The sequence below is a fragment of the Malurus melanocephalus genome, unplaced genomic scaffold, assembly GCF_030028575.1.
Source record: "Malurus melanocephalus ecotype Western Australia unplaced genomic scaffold, MMel_1.1 scaffold_42, whole genome shotgun sequence".
NCBI classification, from domain to species: domain Eukaryota; kingdom Metazoa; phylum Chordata; class Aves; order Passeriformes; family Maluridae; genus Malurus; species Malurus melanocephalus.
In genome coordinates this window covers 2312518-2335378 of record NW_026623274.1, presented here as the reverse complement: position 1 = coordinate 2335378, position 22861 = coordinate 2312518, and the positions used below count along the sequence as shown (strand labels likewise).

The following is a 22861-nucleotide window of genomic DNA, read 5'->3' as shown; positions in this document are numbered from 1 at the left end:
AGGGAGGTGGAAGATGGCGGCGGCGGCGGGGCGCGGGCTGCTGGCGGCGGGGCTGTTCCGCGGGCGGGTCGCCATCGTCACCGGCGGCGGCACCGGCATCGGCAAGGCCATCGCCGCCGACCTGCTGGCGCTAGGTGGGCGCGGGGCGGGCTCCGCAGGAAGCCCCGGTGGGGCAGCGGGGCGAGGCCGTGTTGGGTGGCGGATTGAGGGGCCGTCAGGGAGTGCCCGCGGGCTGTGCTGCTGTTGGGAGGCTGGCGGCCCTCGGGAACGGGGTGCCAGGAGCCTGTGGGTGGGACATTGTGACAGGGTCGGTGAACAGCGAGGGACACGAGCTGAGGTTGCTGTGCGGCTGTGCCTTTTGGTCCGCGGGCCCGTAAAACACTGGCTACTTTAAACACAGAGGTCGGTGAGGTTATGTTAAACAGGACCCTTTCTCTCAGACTCCCCTTTCACTGAATTCTCATCTCTCTTTAACTGGAAGATTTGCTAGGTTGTTCAACCTTGAGCCTTGCAGAGCAGTCCTTGGACTGCTGTCCKCACGGTAACATTAGAAACGTGGTGCTTCTCCCATTGCCTGCGACAGGAGCGTCCTGAAACTGAAGAACATCTTCATCATGCGTGGCGTGGGTTTTCTTTCCAAGCAGAGTACAGAGAAGTGGTAAAACCTGCAGTGAAAGGCAGTCTCCTGACTTTCTGATGTRAGGCCAGGAGAGGTAGAAATTACTCCTGCATCTGCCTTGCAACACATTTCTTGCAGATTTCGACAGAAGTGCTAGGTGATCATCGGCATCAGAACGGGTTTGGATAGTTTATTATCATGATTGGATTCTGTGCCTTCAGAAACCTACACCAGTGTTACACCTTTCGGTTCCACAGTCCTGTGGTTTAAGTTGTTGGAATGTGCATCACTGCACTTCATAGTAAAGAGCTTTCTTTGTTAAGGCTGTGCTGGGAGGCATCTCTGCCTCTCCTGGCCTTTGTGCCCCAGCTTTCSGCTTGCTTTGTGGAGCTGAATGGAGGATTATTTCTGTAACCTTTGTATTACCGGGGAACTAAGCTTTTTTTTTTCAGGTGTCCTTACATGCTGCTTTAAAGAGGTGCTTTTTGAGCATCATGACACTGTTGGTGATGTTACCCAGTTACCTTAAAATTGTGCTTATTTGGTTATCATTGTTTTTCTCAAGCAAAGTACAAATAACAAAAGTGTGTCTATAACAGGCTAAAAAGGARACAATAGAAAACAAGTCTCTGCAAAGCACATGAGAAAAAATTAAGAAAGAGCTGTACAGGGCTTATGACTGAGTAACCTTCCTTACCTGTAGACYTGCTGGTTACTCCTGACAAGGTGATGGTCAGGAACTATTTCCATGTAAACCCTGCACTTTAGGTAAGGGGGACTGGTTCCTAGAAGCAGYTGCAGATAATGCCAATAATTTGGCACTGTCTGTACGATGTTTTATAACTAGGCTTCTTTGAAGCCTTCTGGGCAAATTTAAACCTTTTATCTAGAAACTTGTGCTCTTTTTCCTAGCCCTGTCAGGAAATGATCTGGTCATTCTTTGTGAAGAAAATTAAGTGACATAGTGTCATAGTGACAGTAGGTACCRATTGATTAGAATCTCCCCCTCTCCCAATTAGTATATTTGGAAAAATATAGTCTGAGTTACTGGACCTTATACTATATCAGTGTGTGTATTAATAAGCACTTAAATTCATAAATACAACTGGGCTACTGAGATTCAGTATTTTGTGTTAATTGGTAATTGTATGTGGCATTTTATGAACCACTTGGGTGGTTGTGCAAGTGACTGGAGTTCCTAATTTAAAAAAAAAAATCAGGAGACTTCAGAGACTATTGTCTTTATGTGGTTTTAACATGGCCACTAATTAAAGGTGAATTAAAGGATATGTAGTTGTAGCATTTCCKTCTGGAAGAGCTAAACTCCCTATTTTTAATTTTTTTTAATATATGGTAGTTTCACAAGACAGCCTGAGTCAAATGAACAGCTTGCTGCTCTTTCCTCCCACTAGTTATTTTGAGCTGATTCTGGTGTTTACTTGATCACATGGGAGGCCAAATTCCACTGTGCAACAGAGGGGGGGGAGAAATGCCCCACACCTGGCAAGATGTTAACTTTCTCTTTTTGTTTTTTTGGCTAGTTGAGGATCGTTTATGATAAAGCAGATGAGCAGCAGACTTGATATGAAGAAGAGATTATTACTGCTGAAATGCTAAGATTATGGAAGGAGCAAACTGTGAGCAAGACCTTGCCTGCTTGGCATGGAAGCTAGCAATTTGCTTATCCATTACATMAAATTGCATGTCTGCTGGATTTGCACTAGGAATTAATTTGGTGTGCTTTGGTTTAGTCTAGGTAGTAGGAATTGCTGAAGACTTAAAGCTGTCCTCGATCYACTGGTGTGACAGAAGAAATTAGACTGGTTGTATTGTGAGTGCTGGACTTAAATTTGGCACCTGTATTATTTTTTCTCTGTAGAATGAGTCCTTCTGCCTCCAAATGTTGAAAAGAAAAAGAGTATTTGAGCTACTGCCTGKTTTTTTTTCTTCTCCTTTCTGCGTCTAGGATTCTGCAGTGCCACAGGGAAGGCTCTGTTCCTGCTGTCTGTAGTCTGCAGATAGAGATTAATCTTGGTGAGGCTATTATCCTTTCCTTCAGTCTCCATAGAGTTAAAAAGCAGACCATTACATTTGCTCACTGCTAGTCAAAACTGCAGCCAATTGTACAGGAAGATTATTTTTGTGGTTTTAGGAGCAAGCATTTTTTTTGTAATCAAGACCTGCTGAAATATCTTTAAATCACTTAATTGATAAATGAGGCAGCTGTGAGCAGAGGCAGCAGAAGTGATGTCTGGAAGCTGCTTTGCTGACTCTGCAACTCACAGGCTATCTTGCCTTCTGCAGGAAACCTTGTGGACATTTTTTTTAATTGCTCTTTTCTGGCACAGAGGGATCTTGTTGCTAAGAAGCACCTGACATCAGTCATTTCTCTCTCTAGTAAGAACTTCAGCACTGTGTTTTCTAGTGAGTGACTAATAAATTCACATCCTACAAGATATCTCCAAGCTGTTCCTAAAAAAATAGCATAATTGTGTTAGTAGAAGGATGTTTCATTTTGTCTCCACAGGTTGCAGYGTTGTTATTGCCTCTCGTAAATTTGACCGATTAAAAGCTGCTGCAGAAGAACTGAATAGTAGATTTTCTTCCATGAGTCCTGCCAAAGTGACTCCCATAGAGTGCAATATCCGCAAAGARGAAGAGGTAATGATTAGTGATCTTGTTCTGGGGCTTCACATATCAAAAACATATTGTGTATATAAATTCTCAGGTCTCCAAAGATCCCTGGCTTTCTTGAAAATAACTTAGATCAGGGGAAAGGTGGATCAAAGCCCAATTAAATTGATCTGGATACATGTTCTTCCCAAGGGAAGACATTTGTTAGCCTAAGCAGTAAAGAATTTGTCAATATTGGCAAATATTTTTCTGACCATCCTTATATATTTCAGATATTTTTGGGAGATGCAGGCCTTGGAACTGGCATGTTCTTCAGCAAGCCAGAGCCCATTTAGCATGATTCTTTGTCACATTACTGTGACAGAAGTGAGGGGGTGTAAACTTGTGAAGATGGAGACCTCAGAATAGTTCCTTCCAATAGGAAGGCATAGCATGGAATCTCAATGCTTGTGACTTGACAGAAGTGCCCTGCATTGTCAGTTTGGCTTGTATTAAAGCCAAAAGGCCCCACAGATGTATAATATTGTAGCCATATTTGAAATTTTGGTTACAGTTTAAGGCGCGCCTCATTGCAAACTCTATTACTRTTTAAGTTGATTTTTAAAATTTTTCTTCATGTTGCAAAAAATAGAAGAACAAAAGTAAAAGTACTTAATCCAGGTTCTCCAGAAGTCTGTGTGCACCTCTTAATTGTTTTATCTCCGTAATTAAATATTTAAATGCCCAACTTCAGGTTGTACTTTCAACTTTTTGAAGATGACTAGAAAATCTTCCAGTAACCACGGATTGCTACATTTTTCTAAACCTCTCAAAGTCTCTGTTAACCTAAATATTAATGACCTTCAGTAGCTMTGAAGATTCTGGAAATATCCTAATATATAGCCATAAAACAAAAATTATATTTCTTCCCTTGTGGAACAGTTTGTGCCATAAAATATTTACAGTGATCTACTCAGACTTTCTCTCCTGAACATGARCCCTGGGGCTGTGCAGTATGTCACTTCACCTACCAGTTTGTATTTACTGACTTCAGCAGTGCAACATAATAGGATATGGCAGATGTCAGAGGGCAACTTGCATGATTAAAGCTACAGGAAAGGAAAGAGGTAAAGAGGAAAAAAGGCTTAAGCCTTTTTTAATGTCTTTTTCTTGCAGAAAGTACTCTAGCATGCTTAATAACCTTCTGCAGGTGAATCTTACTTCTGTATTGGTCTGAAATTGATTAGTGGGAACTGCAGAGTTTTGTGAGATGGTGTGGGGCTTGGATGGTGAAACGAGGTAATCTCCACTAAACTACCATTCCTTCCTTCTTTGTTTCCTGTTTAAGTATGGTTAAATATCTATTTGACAAAGCAAGCTTAAGTGGCTTTGGACATTTTTGAAGRTGATTTTCAAGCCTTCTTTATAGTGCTATGTAAAGTGTTTAGGCACTATCCTGTGTTACAGGTAGCCATGCTGATACTTGAAGAAACTTCTRTCTTTGCTATTACCCGGCATTTTTATCACAGAATTGTCCTGTTTCCAGTTTAGATTTAAACTGTACCCATTTACAGACACACCAGAACTTTGTTAGAACGTTTTGTATGACATTGGTGAAGCTTCTATTGGATGTCTTCTGCCAGTGGAAGTTCTCTTTAACCRTCGTCCTTTCATGTCTGCTTCTATTGAAGAGAGGCTTCAGAGGAAAAAGGCAGATTAAACTCTAGTCTTGAACTTTTCAGTCATTGATTTAGTCATACTTTTACTCACTTCAGTTCTTCACCTGCTCTTACTTCTTTCTGTTGAAGTCCTATTTAGAWAAAAATTGCTATGAAAATTTCATAAGCCTTTTGCTGAAGATTGGAATAAGGAATGCAATTTCTGTTGCATGTTAACATAAGAACTTGTTTACCTGTTAAATATTTCTCCATCCCAGATGYCCATCTCCAAGACCAGATTTTTTATTGGTTTAAGACATCCTGTGATTTTTGTTCTTTAGCTTGTGCCTTTCTRGCTCTGTTCTCTTCTGTTAATGCTGAGATTTTCAAAGATTGCTAAATCCTGGCCATGTGTTATTACTTAATTTCTAAATTTACTGTTGGACCAGAAATTGTGTTTTCAGCTCTTAAATTTGTAGTGAGAATAGCACTTCCTTGCACTTGGGTAGGTAGGTTTGGAAGTTTAATCTAGATAAACTCAACAATTGCCAACTTACACTGCTAAAAAYTGTCMGAACTGCAGTGTGTGGCAGGTWTTCCACAATCCACTGCTTASTATTGCTTATTTATTATGTTTCTTRARAGCAGCAATGGTGAAAAGTACTTTTTTCCTAATTTGCACTTGCTTGCCTTGTGGAAACTAGAGGAAAAGTACTTCTGAGCTTTTACTTTGATTCGAAGAGTATTGTGCATCCACTTTCAAAACCTACTCCATTCTTCACTTAAAATTTAGTGCCTGGGACTTGGAGTTGTARGAACAGGGATCAGTAAAAGAYGTAGTTAAGGATTTTTCTAGCCTAGGAGGCAAATATTGAGTAGAGGCAACAYAATAATATAACTCACTTTAGTATTTTCACAGATACAGTAGAAGAGGAGATGAGAGGGCATGAGAACTTTTGGGTTCCCTCACAAAAAGAATAAGACTTGTACAACTGGCTTTGTCTGCTACTCATCAGTAACAGTACAACTCATTGTTTGCTTTCAGCTTAGTATGAGTGAAGAGTATTTACCTCAGAAATCACAGGAGCACATTGTTGGGTAGAGRGGACAGCCACTGCAAGAATTCCATGTGAGTCACTACATCCTTCTTCTTAGCTCTTATACCAGATRCCAAAGAACATATGCAGGAGAAAAACATTATAAATGTTTCAACAAAGAAAARAGAACTTAGGAGTTCAAGTACCCTTAGATGTCAGAAGCGATCCATCACAAGCTTCAAAGCCCAGGAAGTTTCCTGAAGAACTACATAATTCATTTGATGTATCATTCTCTCTGGCATCTCACKGAAGTCTTTCTAAGAGTAAACCTTTGTTTTGAAAGAAGCCACCCTGATCACCTGTAGGAGCAAGCCATTTGTCTTATTATGGCATTCAATATTTTTTATCCCTTCTTCTCCATMAGTTCTGTATTTCTCTAAAGGCCCCTATGAATTTTGTCCTGGTTTTGATTTTATAGACTGGAGGGAGGGACTTTGAATAGGGAAAWTTTAAGAAAGATGATGGTGCTTTCAAATTGCCAGAAGATTAATTTTTGCCTCCTATTGCAAATCTTAAAGTAACTGACCTGYTTTGAAGATGACATGGTTCATGCCTGTAGTTTGGATCTGTGAAATTCAAGCATCAGAAGGTTCATCCCTCATCATGTAGTCCAATAAGTTTGTTAAGAGCTCTTTCTGGCCTCGGAAAAGGCAAACAAGGTGCAGTGAATTAATTGCTGTGSAAGCTTGATGGCAGATATCATGGGAATAGCTTAATGAATTCACATTTTTAAGTCTCTAAATCTTCATCCTCAGAAGCCCTTTTGCTTTCTAGCAAAGCTTACTTTYTGTTTAATGTGCAAGAAATAATCCTGCTGGATGGAGGATTTTCAACCTACAGTCACTGTGTAACCTGTCAGGCTTGTTTTTTTCATGAGTTTGCTKCTGCTTTTGACTAGTTTTCCACTGAGTGTTCTGTAAAGGATGAAAAACCTGTTTGATTTTTAGAAATGGAAGAGTGAAGGGTTCTGGGATAAGAGGACCTGAGGTTTYTCTATTCCATCATCAGAATATATTTCTATATTCTGTCAAGGGGCTTTRTCCTGCAGCAGTGATTGTGCACCTGTTCCCTTCTTTCATTATATCCTGAGTRTGTATAATGATAGATGTTGCTTCTTAGTGATTATGAAGCTGAAGTGATTTTTATTGTTTGCATATTTGCTGGCACTGCCCACGTAATGTGTAGAGAATATATCAGTTTCCTCTTGCTTAGATGCAAACTGGACAGCTCTGTGTGCATGTGTATCTTTATTTATCTCTTTTTGTGTCTTGAATTTTGAGCTACAGCAAATCTGTTGACAGGGACAAGACAGGAGGAATGAATGCCTGAATTAAGGGGAGGAAGGGAGGGAGAGAGACTGAGAAAGACAAAGACCAAGCAGATGATAACCATGAGCCATGGATCCAGTGGTGCTCCATCAGTCTTCTTGGGGTACCACCTTTATACAGGCTAATTTTTGAGTATCCATGGGGTGGTCACAGGTGCTGTGCCCATAACTTGGGTTGATGTGTATGAACAGTTGCTTCCCTTCCCACAGTTTGCCATAGTGGTAACTTTTATCCTGATGCATTAACCAAGATATGCTAACCAGGTCTTAACCTCTGCTAGGTCTGGAGTTAGTGCTTTCCTGTTGCAAATTCCTYTGTTCTGTGCTTTTCTCAAGTTCCTGCTTTGGTAGCTTATCATYTTATAGCAAGTTCCTCTGTGGCCATGGCAGTGTTTTGAGACAGGCAACTGTACTCTTTAAAGCCTTACTCTTGTAAAACCTTTTTGCCATACAGTGTGCACAAACATTTCTTTAACTGGCACCTAGATAAGTAGAAGCTTACATGTCTAGGYAAGTGGAAGATAAAACCTTGTAACTCCTGGTAGAGCACTGCTGTCCTCRAAATCACCAATTCAGAATTCTGTTCACAGTATCTCCTTTCCATACTTGAGCTCTTGCAGCAGCACCTGCTGCTGGACCAGATCCTGAGGGTAAAACCTGTCACTTGGACACGTACAAGATAAATTCAGACAGACTCAGCAGACTCCTACTTAGCATACACCTTGTGTCTCTTCACTAGTAGCTTTTCTTTTCCAATAAACTTTATAGCTTAGCATGGGCTCAGTTAGTTTATAAATACTTAATGCCTGTCTGTGTGAAGCCTGTAGTGAAAGACTGTGGCCTGGTGGGGAGTTGTGGATAAGAGATTSTTTTTGTTGTACTTTTAAATAACACAGCAATAACACAGAGTAAAAATACCTGTTACCACTGTGCYAGAATGCCTATTAGTTCTAGCCACCAAACAGCAAATCTCTAACACTCTGTAGTGGGTTGTTTGCCTGTGTGTTTTACTCAGTCAGGGTGACCTGTGAATGCATGTGGACATTTGTCCCTTTTCCCTGTGTCAATGACTACTGTCATCTCAGTTATCTGCAGAATATATGCTACTGCATAATATTTTCAAGTTGAAGTCACACACAAAAGTTCCTCATTGCAGAGCTCCAATCTTCTGTCTCTTCCAATCTATGTCTCAAGGGCCTAATTTTGTTCTTTTCTGTCTTTTTCAGAGGAATGTCCTAAACTAGRAGCTTTACCTCATGCAGCTTTGCTTTGCTTCTAAAGACAGTCYTTAATAGCTTTTCTAAGAAGTTCTTTCCAAGTGGATTTTTTAACTATAGGAATAGAAAAGACTCTTGTTTAGTAGTCACTGTGATTTAAATGGGTTCTACCAGACTGTCCTTCTCTCTGTGCTGCTGGCTGCTGTCACCATGTTTGCTGTAACTGGGAGAAGCACTGCAGTGGTGCTTTTTCTAAGGCACAGAAGAAATTTGTGAAGATTGCTTCAGCTGGAACCATTTGAGTTGTCACTGGAGAGCCTTCTGGCCTTTCCTGRCTTTCAGGAAGCAGAACTGTTAGGCATTTGTTTGTTGTTGAGTTTTTCATTTAATTTTAAATTGGTGCAACAAGTAGGAACAGCAACAGTTCTTAAGTACAACATAGGAACCATTTTGAATGGATATGTTATAGCATATAACATACATTTTGTCCAGCTGTTGGAAACGTGCTTTGATGTCTCTTCTCAGTGGATTTTTCTTGTTTTCTGTCTTTTCTTTTTATGATTCTTAGTATTTTCCCTTCTCTTTCTCTCTCTTTTATCTTTSTGCAGTCAGAGTAGCCTTAGTCTTTTAAAATCTTCCTTGTACTGAAACCATTTCTGTTCCATAAATGAGCCCATATTTCAGTGAGTCATAGAGAATAATATTCAAAGCAAGATTCTCAGACTGACAGGGAGAAGAGTTTGATACTGCTGAGCAAAGCGTAACTTTTGCTACCTAGCCAGACATAACTTTCCTTTGCTCACAACAAGAGAAAAGTAGAAGCCAGAATGTCTTTGTGGCATGGCTGTTCTCGCAAGCATGGGTTTGGGACTGCTGTCACAGATGTTTTGGTTTTCTGGGTTTTTTTCCTCACATCCTACAACCTGCTGTGACTAATGTGAGGAATAAGATGACATTCAAAATTTGAAGATAGGGTTTAGGTATCAAAATGATTTTCTTTAGGCATTTTTTTTTTCTCAGCAGACACTTGTTTTTCAGTCATTACGTATTTGTTTAGGGTTTTTTTCTTTTGAGAGGTGCATCCTTGCAGGATCCATACTATTCTGTTAAAGTGTCCTGCACTGTTAGCACTAAAAGATGAAAGACAGTTGTTTATGAGACTGAGTTGGTCACACTTACTGTGAGATACAGATAATGCATTTCTTGCTCTTTTTTTTTTTGTTTCTGGTATTTTCTACTGTTAACTCAATACAGAGAAAGGCAGATTGATGTCCTTCCCTAGCCCAGTCTTTTTGAATGGCAGTCTTGCTCCACTTGTTTTTGTTTTTTTTTATTGTTCTATGTTTACTCTGACTACAGATGCTAGGTGAACTTTTTATATATGCTTGAGTACGAATAACTGATGCATGATATCTAGTTATGATAGATGATGTAAGCAGGAAACAGCCATGTCCCATTTCCTGTTTCTTGAGATAAAGATTAAATTTTTAAGTTGTTGCTATGGAGTTCTTATTACTGTCTTGCAATAATATTTTTGCTGAAGAAGATAACTTGTATTTCCAGCATTTTTTAGACTTCATGTTTTGTAGGGTAATTAACCTTGTTCTGTGTAAGAAGACTGACTGTTGCCAACTCATATGTCAGAGCTGTAGTGAATGTACAAAACTTCTAGATAAGGATGATAAAAACGCCTCAAGATGACTTATGTTTTCTATTTAAAATGGTCAGGTATATGGTCAGATAAAAATAGTAGTAGTTACCATATATGAACTCTTTAAGGATCTCATGTGGATGCCCCTACACTTCTCAAAAACATCAGGAGATTCTTAGTCGGTTGTATGTAATRGACTTTTGTGTCTGGTTTTACAAATCTTCAGCAACTTAAATCCCCTTCTTCTTTGGGTGCTTATTTGGGTCCTGCATTGTAATGGCAAAATCTCCTAAGTAAGCATGGATATAGCCCAGTCCTTTTTGGCTGACTAAACCTGTCATGTCGATCTTACAGCCTCTCTGAAGGCTGGACCTTCCCTCTTTCTGTGAGAAGAGTATGAGAGAGAAAATACTGTCCAAGAATGAAGTTGARTGTAGAGCTTAATCAGCATACTACATTAACAAATACTGTTTCAGGTAGAAGCTCTGGTGAAGTCTACACTGAGTCTGCATGGGAAGATTGATTTCCTGGTGAATAATGGAGGGGGACAGTTTGCAAGTCCTTCTGAAGCCATCCGTGCAAAAGGCTGGAATGCCGTGATAGACACGAATCTGACTGGGACCTTCTATTGTTGCAAAGCAGGTGAGGTCTGCACATTATGCTTTTTATGTTTGATTTTGTTTTTTATAGAACTACCAGAAGTGAAGAAGATAGGAAATGTAAAGTTTCCTTAGCTTCTTCTTTTCATGCACTTCTCTGACAGTAGTATGTATTTGAAGGATATTTCTTTTTCTGAATCTCATCCAAAGCTTTGGATTAAATGGTATATTACATCTGTTCATAAATACAAACATTTAGGCAAGCATGATCTTCTGGTTAAGGCCAGGTTTAGGGAATCAGTTGACTTTGATACTCATTTAAAAGACTATAGCAAAACCACTTAACTTTTGTGGTCTGTGTTCATGTGTACAACATAAAAAAATACTTCTCTCCCTTCAGGAATATGAATTTAGGCTTAAATTTAAGTATGTTATGTCATTCTCAGCATTTGAAATGTGAACATTAAAGTAATTTACATGGAAACATGAAATCTTGATTTCCATCAAATGCTTCTTGACTGAACCTTACCTGGACCACACCTGTTGCCCCATGGCCTCAYCTCTGGATTGGCAAGGATGTGGTACAAAGAGCAGATTGCTTTTTTACACCAGTATGGCAAATGTGTAGTGAGATTGCAGTTAAGACTCCAAATTTGGTTTCCAATTGGCAAGTTCATTTGTATGCATTTCTTCTGATATTTATAGGTTATCTTCCTCCTTCATACAGTGTACAATGCCTGGATGCAGGAACATGGAGGAGCCATTGTCAACATTACTGCTGCCGTGAGAAATGGCTTTCCTGGAATGTCGTAATACATATTTTCTTTTTACATTTTCTTGTATTTTTTTCCCTAGAAGTACTAACTGTTCCTAAACACTTCAGAAAGGTGTGCACTGAGCAGCAGCTGACTATGGAAATGTAGTAGTTAGGTCAAGAGACAGGAAGAGTATCACCTGGCTGAATGTGTAGGGATCTCTTTTTAATCCAGTAGATGGCATCCCTGGTCTCTCTCCACTTGTTTATAAGAAACTGGAGCAAGATTTGCCAGGGAAACTTTCATTGGAAACAGGTCCCCTTTCTATTTTTTTTTAACCTTGAAATTGAGTTTCTGTTGAAGAAAATATAAAAATAYATTTTGAGCAAGTGTTGTATTATCTTTCTTTGTCCTCATTCAGGGTTGAAAGGTTTCAAACCCAAAATTTTTTAAGGAATAGCAGAATATTTTCTCACTAGTTTGTTCTTGGCAGTACAGAATAAATATCGAGATCCACACGGTGGTGCTGAAGCTGCAGTTATTTGAGTATCTCCAGTGTGGTATCTGATTCAATTGTCATGGATAATAGGCTGAAGATGCATTTGAGTTGAACTAAGAGGAAAAAAAAAAAAAGCTTATTCTGAATAGCAGTGGAAAAWTTTTCCTAAGTAACTGTTGTGTGTAGATGCATAGTCAAAACTTCTTTCAAATTAAATTGAATTGAAATTTCTTTAGAAGTGTTACAAAAGATACGCCTTTACAAATCAGTCACCACCCAAGCCAAAAGTCAGCTGATAAGAGTTTTTCGTAACTATTAATTTTGAACATAAAAGTTGTCATGTTTMCTTGTAGTGTGCCCAGAGGTTATTTATTTCTGGCATAAGCAACTAAATTATATTCATTTTCTCTGACTCCAACTGTCTACTCTTTKTTGCTGCAGTAATTTTGCTTGCATTTGTGCAAACTTGTAATAATTTCAGACTAGYTGCCTACAGCAGCATGATGTAGGAGTTCACTCTGCCTCTCGTGTCTCTATCTCCATCCACCTAGAGTAATTTTTGAATAGTGACTTATTTTAATCATGTTTGTCAGAAGAATTAAACAATCTTTCAGAACACTCTTCTTCCAAGTGTTATTTTACCTGTGCAGCCTACAGGTAGTTTTACACAGTTTGAATTAAAGCTGTTTCTCTTTTTGTAAAGCCTCCTTCTGCAATAGAGTGTAGCTGACCCCATATAACATTGGGAAAGAGATTTTAGGTATTTCAGCAATGACAGGAAATCACAGCATAGCTTGTTTAAACAGTGAAGCTATGGTCAAACTTGGAAAGTAGAGAATCTCTCTCTTCCAGATGCTTGGTTACTCTGAATACTCTAATGAGGCTGCAGTAGAATTAACATTGGACACTCTTAGCTGAGGGAACCGATGCTTCCTTTGCTTTCTTTTCTCCACAGGCACACAGGAGCTGCCAGAGCTGCAGTGAATAACCTAACCAAGACTTTAGCTTTAGAATGGGCTCACAGTGGAGTAAGAATCAACAGCATTGCTCCTGTAAGTAATGGCAAATGATCTGATTAAAATTAGCCATTATACATGTTCATAGTTAGAGCTTTTTGACCAAAATGGATTTTTTTAATTTATAACCAGTAACTGTTTGTGGATTATGTATGTATTTGTTTATTTATAATTCCCTCTGCACTCTTTGGGCCATTTGAGAGTGTTTTGTACTTTAGGATGATGAGTCAGAGGATGTGGGATAAAATTGCTTCTGCTTTCTGCTTTGACTTGGCACACTCAGTTTTTAGTTTTTTTATAGCTAARTGAAATGATAGTGGTAGGAGTTGGTGACCTGTCTTACAAAACCTTGACATAAAATTACTGAATGTTCCRTGTTTCAGTAATGGATACATTACTTCTGAGTTTAGGAAACTTTTTCTGTTTGACATCCAGGTATGTTGATGGTTTCCACCTATGTTTACAAAGTTATTTTGAAAAYCTGTGAATGTCKCACATAATGCCTTTTGCTTGGTCTKCTACACATTAAGTTAGCTTAGGTTTAGACATATAGAGACATTTTTTCAGAGAAATCATATGCAAAAATGTATGTTTTGATTTTTTTTTATCAAATTCATGCAGACGGGAAACCATTATACAGGTCAGMTAAAATATGCTTGCCACATTTCTAAGGAAGTAGACAGCAGGTAAAGTTGTTTTAAATAACCATACAGAAAGAGCAGCTATGTTTTGTAGTGCACAGTGCTGCAGATACAGAAGTTATAGAAACTCTGGCTTTGAAATTTGAGAATGTGTGATCTGTTGTAATCTTCTCATATCCACAATTTATTTTGCACATTTACTCCCTTGAAATCAAAAGAGGAAACATAAACTTTGTCTAGCTACTTCTACAGTCAGAATTTAGCTTACCTCACAGTGAGTGTAATAAGTGGTGTCATATTTGTTTAAGTGATCCCTAGGAAGATCTTGCTACTATTTTTGTAGAATGTCTGTATATTCTGCTGTCCCTCTTTTCCTGAAACATCTGGCTCGCTTTGTTCGGCATAGCACAGGATACATAATGTCAGATGTRTGTTAATCATTCAGGTAGAGGCTTTTATGTAACCTTTGTGAGACCAGGTTCATCTGGAGACCTGTTAAATATTAAGATCTGCTGGCTTGTATTTCCTGTTTATCTGTTTTTTCTGATTTATCAAGTCTTGGGGAAGTAAGTAATTAAGACAGCATTATTATGTGAATATACTTTTCAGGCATGCTAATTACCTAATGAATCATGCTGATTATGTATTATAGCACACGTCAGAAGTTTTTGACAAGCAAGCACTTCAGGGCTTTGGCTCTTTCAGAAGCATTTGCTACCTTTGTTACTATACTGGTAACAAAAGCCTACGTTGTAGTTACAATGACACCTATGTGACCTTCGTGGTCCCATCAGGTCTGTGGTAACAATACAAAACAGTTAGTGTTTTTTTAGAGAATAGTAACCTGTAGTGAATGGATACAGAAGGAGGAAAATGTGCATCCTGAAACAGATAGTTTCACATAATCATGTTAATACAGGTACCTTAGAAATCTTTTGTAAATGATTCATGGGTCAATTCAAATGTTGCTATTTTACTTAAACTTGCATCCCAAAGGTTCTGTCCTAACTGATGGTGGTGTTCACATTGCCATCTTCTTTCTCAAGACTAAACTGGACTGTATGGTCACTGGAGAAAACACAGTCATCTTTTTCTGTTTCTACAGCAGCTAAATAGGAAGAGTCAAAATTCTGACTGAAATCTCTCTGCTTCTGTAACTCACAATAAATCAGTCTAGTGCTCCTACAGATGACAAAAAACTTTTGAGAACTTGTTCCTGAGGCTTCGTCGTTTCCTGCTGTAATTTAGCATGAAAATTGTAATTTTGTAGTTGTAATTTCAAAGCAGCCTCTGAGTTTCTTTATACTCCACTTTTTTGTTATTGAAGTGACAGCAGAGAATTGGAATAATCAGAATTACTGTGCTTGAACAGAGATGTGGCTAGCAGCCAAATTACCTTCTTGTATAAATTATACTATTCCTTTACATTCAAACACTTGCATTCAAGTGCTCTTTAGATATTTCAATCCCACAGAAAATCAGTAATGACAACTTCACAATTTTAGAATGATCAGTTGAAACGCATGCAAGAGAACAATTTTCACTGTGCTGTTTTAAAATAGGGACTGGTATTTTCGGAAACTGCTGTTGCGAACTATGGAGAACAAGGTGTAATGATGTGGTTAAAAAGCATACCAAAGGTTCCTGCAAAGAGATCRGCTGTTCCCGAGGAGGTAATATATTTCAGAACATTTCTGATACTCTCGCTTCTTTGTCTCTATTTTGAAGCCACTTTATTATATGGAGAACAAAAACGATTTAATTTTGCACTGTGATGGTTTATTTAAAAAGAAGAAAGCTTGTAGCCATGTGTAGTTGTGTCAAGTGAGAGACTTAACCAGTAGTCGCTGTTATACAGAAAATTTAATTCAACTGCCTCTTAAGAGCTGAAGTGTTTGATAGCAGGCATTATTTCTTGAGTAAGTTGTCTTCATCAGAAAAGACTGAAAGAATGGATAATAAAGGAAAAGAAGAGTATCTTAAAAATACTTAGCTTTCTTCCACCAAGAATGTGCATATTTTATACATTGGTCAATGATTTTTGTTGTTTTCTCAATATCTGATGCTGATGTGACAGCTCGCTGTTTTTCTGCTGTTAAGTKCTTGATGTTTGCAGCTGGAAGGATGGCTTTAAGGCTGTTACAGTTTTCATTACTAAGAAGAAAATGTTACTATGTCTTGCCTGTAAAACCTTTCACAAGCTYCTTTGACATGAACAATTCCCAGCCTGTTAAGAAAGATGAAAATTGTCATTCTTTTGCTAGATCTCTCCTGCAGTATGCTTCCTACTGTCTCCAGCTGCATCATTCATAACTGGGATAACCATGGTCGTGGATGGTGGCCAGAGTTTATACAGCCATACCCTAGAAATACCTGGTAAGAAATGGGCTACAAAATAATGCCCTTCAAGTGACTGAAGTTGGGCAGTGGGAGGACACAAAAGTGAACTGTCTAATTTGTCAATCAACTAAATGAATTTTATTTGTTTTCCTCAGATCATGACAGATGGCCCTCACCACCAGAAGGAAAAAATACTGAAATGATGAAAAAGCTGCTTTATGGCGAGTTCAAGCCAAAGTTGTAAAAGAAAGAGATTTTACCTTTTTCCCAGTTGCACACTTGCTGATAATCTCACTTTGTGATTTGRCCTTATTACTCTCAGTAATATTTTTTTTTGCTCATATGTCTACATTAAGTGCCTTGATTTTTGTTGGTTTATATTTAAAACTTTTGAAAGGGTTTACATAGTACATTTCTTCTCTGAAAACACTCAGTCTTTTGGGAWGGAAAAGATATAAAAGACAAATTAAGCATTAAGTAATGAAGAGTCCCAGGCAGAAGTGAATAAAAAGAATATTTATTTTGAAGTGAAGGTAGGCAAGAGGGAATCCTTCTATTGTTGATGAATTTAGGGAGAAGGTAATTTAAATCTTTTACTATTATTTGCATCAGTAACCCGTGGGGCAGATATTAGCTCTACACTATTTCTGTTCAGCCACACACTGASTGTTCATCAGTGGTTTAAAAGACCAAGTAGAGTAGTTATTTCTCTGAAAAGAATTAAATATAACATGGAATGCTGTTATTAATGTTTCMAACTATTATGGCATATCCTATTGGGAATGTTTTGAATTGTTTGCAGATATAATGACATAATGGAATTAAGCTGGCTGCAACTTAAATTTGATAATAGAATAAGAAGATAATAAATGCAGTGGTGGAAAACAGTATAGATTCAACATTTTAGCATGCAAAATCTGCAGTGTATATTGCAGTGCTCTCTGCAGTATGCTATACTAGTAAAGGAGAAATTTGGAATTCTTCATTTACCAATTAAAATGCCTTCTACCCATRCATGTGTGTTGTCCTACAATGTTAACAGAATTTTGTATATTACTGTCTCTAGGTGTGCTATTTGTGAACAATGCAGAAATGCCATGTACAAACCAGAATCTTGGGATGCATCACTTAAAAGAGGCTAAATTTGTAATTTTTTAATTCACTTTAAGACAAATGTTCCCATGTCTGCTAACTTTAGGGAAAATATAAAAAATAAGTAATGASTGTGTTTGTTTGCTGTAACAAGTGAAATTCATGGAATCAAGTTGCTGCTATAAAAGGGAACTTTTAATACTTCATTTTGGACTGAATGTAAGAATCTGACAGTTGTTAGTTCTCTGTAAAACGTTTGATCTTTGTGTCTTTCAGTAAAAGATSTATTCTTATATGCATACATGTAGATTGCTTTTTCATGAAAATTAAATGAATGCCAGTTTTGGGGCAAGGAGGAGTTTGAGCCAATATGTGTGTTCTTTCTGATTTATCCTCTTTCCTTAGTAACTGGACAGTTATTTATGTGGTTGTGAGAAACTGCTACAGAGATAAAGCCAAATGTTTTCAAACCACTTGTGTAAGGTATATTTTGGTTCTTGCAATATTAGTTCAGGATACACAGCAAGATACTTCCTGGAAGCAAATGCACCTGATAGATRACTAACTAGATGTCTAGTCCATTGCATTTAAGTGAAATTATTCAATTTATTAAGACATTTTTCTACATTCTCAAAATTTTGCTGGAAAARGAAGTTAAACATGAATACGTTTGAGACTTGTGGAACTTACTTTATGTTTGACTGTGTATCTCTATGATACACCTGCACTGTGGTGTGAAATGGAAGTGAATTGATTACTTTTATTATATCTCAGAACTGTTAACTGTAAGATTTGAGTATAAACTTGGAAATAATCAATTTTTAATCTTRCAGATTTCCTTTTTAACTATGCTGGACTGTGAATATTCATAAAGAGGGGAAATTTATATGTAATGATGGTGAAATTCATCATTAACCTCAGGAAATCATGAGAACATTAGAAAGGTGAGCATTCTCCTGCGTGGGAGACAGGTGCAGTCTTCAATTAATGAACTCTTTCACAAATAAAACTATAACAAACCCTTCTGCTTGTGCTGAATGCAAGAACCTTTTACTTGACCTTGACTTCTTCAATTTTCATCAAAGCAATGGATGTACTAAGATGATGGAAGTTGATTCTTTAGAAGAGGCTGTGTGTGTGCCGTTTTTTTAACCAGCAGGAAGTTGAAACAGGCAGCATTTATGCAGCCGTAATGTGCTCATCTTAGTGCAATAGGAGAATATTCTCAAAATACTCTATGGGTAAGTCTGGTTTAAAAATATAGAAAACATATCCTCAGATGGAGAAGGGGACACATCAGTGTTCTCTGCTTTTCYTTGTTTTTCTTGTTCTTTTTTTTTCCCTAGTAATACCAAGGCTCCCTCATGAGCTAAGGCTTACTGTGTATTATTCTAAAATGTTTATCACAATTTGTTAGATATTAGGATAGGAATTTCCTTGCAGCAGTCTCAGCCTTTCTTTTTTTGTTCAGGTTTGGTTTTTTGAAATTGGTATTTTTGGGGGGTTTACTTTGTTTTTGTGGTTTTCATCTTGCACCATGGATTACATGAAGTATTTAATTCTCAGAACAGAGGTTATGTTTTGGTCTTGCCTCTTTGGTCCATTTCTATGCAGATTGAGATGATTTTAAAAGTTTTGCAGCGCCTTGCAGAAACCCAGTATTGTGTCAGCTGGCAGGAAGAATGTTTCAGGTTTCTGCTGTAGTGCTGCAGATAATATCAGCTGTAGCAAAGCTCTTCCTATGCCAGCAGCCCTTGATCAAAGGGCATTGAGAGGTTAAAAGAAATGGGTSTGGTAACAAAAACATCTTTGACCTGTATAAGATTGGGATCTGGAGTTCAGAGAACAGGGTTTATTTGATTTATTTATTTGATTTTTTTACAAGGGAGGTGAAAGCAGCTGTGAGAAAAGGGCTAAGGACCCTAAGGAAGAATCAAGGAGATTTACTGACCAAGCACTGAAACTTAAACTTGCTGCACTATATAATTGTAATAAAGAGAAGAAGGCTGGAATGACAGTTACATTTACCATTCTGTTAGAAATCTCTTTTTGATTGCTTTACTCTTTACCTCTGGCTAAGCTTGTGCCTATTCTGCCTATGCCTTACCAGGTATTCATTTGTTGGATGAGTAGGTTCTTACCCACTGCTACTTTGCTCCACTATCTGATGTGYMACAGAACTTCAAATTTGTGACAGCAATATAGCCCAATGAATGGGAATGTCTGTCAACTTCCGTCAACTGCACTTGCCTTGTATTTTACAGATACTCTTYGTGTTAAGTAGAATATTGTTCATTTAGGGTATTTATTTAGCATAAAATGAAGTCTGATTATTCTGTGTGTTTGCTTTAGTGTAAAATGAAGTCTGGGTGGTAAAAATCTTCATTCTTYAAAGATTAACAGTTGTCATGCTTGCTAAAGGGAGAATACTCTGTGCAGTGTCATTCTGCAGTAAGGTCCCTTGTCTGCTTTAAGATGTAAGTGAACAAATACAAGGCAACCATTGCTTGTTATGACCATTTATAGATGTGTTTAGTCTTCTGAATAGTCACACAGAATGTCTCCTATAATTAAGAAAGTGTGTTCTTTTTAAGATAGTGTAATTTCATATACTTCTAACTGGCATCTCCCAGTTTCCCCTTGCCATCTCAGATAGCAGCCTTGTGTTAAATGGCTGAGTGCTGCAGATGTTAGGGGTTTGTCTTATTCGTGAAGTCAACAGTGTCTGTGTTCTGGATTACTGAATATGGCTGAGTCCTAAAGGCATATTAGTTGCTTCATAAACTTCAGTGATGGGGTTGGACCAGACAAACCTATCAGTACTATTGCTATTATACTACTTAGACTGTATAATACACTTTTATTAATCTTGCAACAGTGGTTTAAGATTGTCGTCCCCAATCTATTTGCTCTTCCTTTAGTCTGGCCTCAGCCTTACAGCCAATGGTGCATTGGGGTTGTGTGGAAGTGGAAATAATGCCTTGAAGGCACTTTTTTCCTTTTGTCTTGGGAAGGCAGAAGAGCATAGCAGACATGATTAGCAAAGGTTTGAAATAACACTGCTGTTTGCTCAATGCATGTGAGCTGGATTCAAATTTAAAAAGACTGTTGGGCCTCCCACTGGTGAGGAAAGACTCTGGATCATGTTATAACATCCTGGTATCACTTTACACAACTACACAACTTTACACAACTGCAGTTCCCAGAAGAAGCCATTTTGACTTCTCTTATCTGTGCTGTCTCCAGCAGCTTGTTCCTTTGTCAGTTAACCTCTCATTTGATTAAATACATATTAAATTAATCACTAACTTTAAACTTTTCTGGATGTAGCTCAAAACATAGTAATATGGTGCCATCTATAGGAAGGAGTGCTGGGGAGGCAAAGAAATGGGAGAAAAAGGAGAATGATGGCATGGCTCTGAAAAGGGGCTGGCTTGTTCCTTTTCAAAGTGTTTAGAAGCTGTGGCTCTAGCGTTACCTAATACAGGCACTTGTTAGCCTCRAGCAATACATGTAGGAGGTGAGAACCTTTGGCTGCAATAAGGTATTGATTCTGGAATTCAGGGAGAGCCATTTTGCCAGATTTCAGTCAATTGCTTGAGTATACTATCCTGAGATGTRCTTACTCTATAATTTCCACCCTCACACTTTCCAACTTCTGTCACCTGTACAGTGTTTGAACTGAATGCATAAATACCTGATATACTTTATTACAACTCCTGTCAGCTATTTTTACTGTTATTTTCCATGTCAGCAATTACACTGTTCCTATAAGATTTRTTTTTCTCTGGTAGCATGACACATGATCCATGCCCCTGGGTTTGAGCTGAATTTAGTGAGAGCTAGTGCCTTAAGTGCTGGTGTTTGGTGTTGATAGGTATTTTTTATCTCAAAGTCAATATTTAGCTCTTTCTCCTGCTCTTGGTACTGAAGATGCTCTGATTTCAGGATTATGGCGTGATAGAGTTGAGGCCTGTGAGGATGTACATCACCTCTGCAAAGCACTCTTGGGATGGTGCTCTGTGCTGTGCGGGCTTTGTGCAGCAATACAAAGGATCACATGGGCAGAGGAATGTGGGATGATTTTCCRCAATCTTTGCTGGCTTCTGTAGGAAAGAACTTTGACTTCAAAAACTACTATTCACTAACCCTTCCTCCATCAGTGAAATCCATTTGAAAGATGCTAAAGCTGACAAATGACCATGAAATGGAACATTAATGCAAGGGAAACATTGGATGTGTTTTCAAAGCTGTGTAAGCAGCTGTGGCTCATTGATTTTGCTTGATGGTTCAGGAGCATCATACGTCAGCGTTTTCTTGGCTGTTTCCCTATCATTTGTCAGAAAAGGTCACCTTTTTAACTTCTTAGTTAAAGAGTCTTGGTCATGACAAGTGTTTGGTGAACACCACTGACAATTTTCCCAAGTGCGGAGCAATGTCTTARCTTTGAGATGACTCTGGAATCAGTGACTCAGTGCCTTGTGCCTTTCTTATATGTGCCTCATCAGTTGGTCTTTAGTAGTGTTCTCTTCAGTGCCTTTAAAAAATATGATGGTATTTGTTTTTATCATTCTCTGCAGCCTATTTTGGTTGAAGATCTCAAAATAATCGGGTTATGGACTTCGATGGGCAATTATTTAGTTTCACATGTGCTTCCCACTGGAAATTGACATGTAAATCTCAAACTTCTGTTCAAGTATTATTTCACGGGTTTGTTAAGGGTGACCAAAGTAACCCCCCAATCTTTGTTTTGGGTAGATTTTGAAGGCTTGTCCAGGATTTGTGAACCTCTTGATGTCTTCCAGGTTCAGTATTTCTTACCACATGCCCAAAAAGCAGCATGTGAGCAGCAGCTCRGTGGGGATTCCTGAGCTGTAGTCAGGTGGCCCAGCACAGGTCACCGCTCTGTCTGTACAGCTCTGTGTGAGCACACAGTGCCTGGCGGTGTCTCAAAGGGTATCTGCTAAACATGCACAGCCTATTTGTGCATCTCATACACCATGGCTCATGCCTGTAAGATTACTGTTAAATCTGTACAAAACTAATTACAGTGCCATCCTATTATTTAGTCATCGGCTAGTTAGACTGCAAGGGTAGCTGTAATAGCTGTCCGGCTACGTATCAGGGACTGCTTCCTCGCTGATTAACYGAGGGTAGCATCCTTCTTCCTTGCATGTATTGACTTCCTGCGGGAAGCAGGTGGCTCCTGCAGAGGGCGGTCAGTCTGTGCTCGGAGAAATGGGCAACCTGAAGGCGACAGAGCGCCATTCTGAATTGTCCTAAAAGCGTGCAGAGCCCCTCTGAGAGGCAAGTCAAGGCTGCGTGTCCTGTGCTTGCGGCCTGGCAGGGGATTTGTTGCAGTGAGCAATGGCAATGGTTGTACCACGGTGCACCTTCACATCCTGCCCTCGCGCGGCGCATTCCCGCAGATGCGGAACGGCACTACGCCGGGCCTCTCTTACTCTCGCCTGTCGGGGTCCGGCAGCCGCTCACCGACCGCCGCGGCAGCAGCTGGAGCCGCAGGGTCCCGGTGCCTTGGGGCCGGGGGTACCGCCAAGAGTCCCGGGCGGGATTCGAACCCTTGGCCCGGAACCCAGCGCGCACGCGCGCCCGCAGCCCCCGGGCGCGCGCCGTCCCCTGGCCGTGACGCCGCCGCGCGGTGACGCCTCGCGCTCCCTGCCCGTGACGGGGCCCGGCGCGCGCGGGGCGGAGCTCGCGGGCGGCAGCAGCGCCTCAC

General features: G+C 39.2%; 1 protein-coding gene across 1 annotated transcript; it reads left to right on the top strand.

Annotated features, from left to right (window-relative positions):
- Positions 1-12: 12 nt before the first annotated feature.
- PECR (peroxisomal trans-2-enoyl-CoA reductase) lies at positions 13-17482 on the top strand. The gene is made up of 8 exons (XM_057364780.1): positions 13-134; positions 3147-3280; positions 10659-10824; positions 11509-11590; positions 12991-13087; positions 15255-15365; positions 15957-16068; positions 16188-17482. The coding sequence occupies exons 1-8, from the start codon at positions 14-16 to the stop codon at positions 16274-16276; spliced, it is 912 nt and encodes a 303-aa protein (XP_057220763.1). The 5' UTR covers position 13; the 3' UTR covers positions 16277-17482.
- Positions 17483-22861: the final 5379 nt, after the last annotated feature.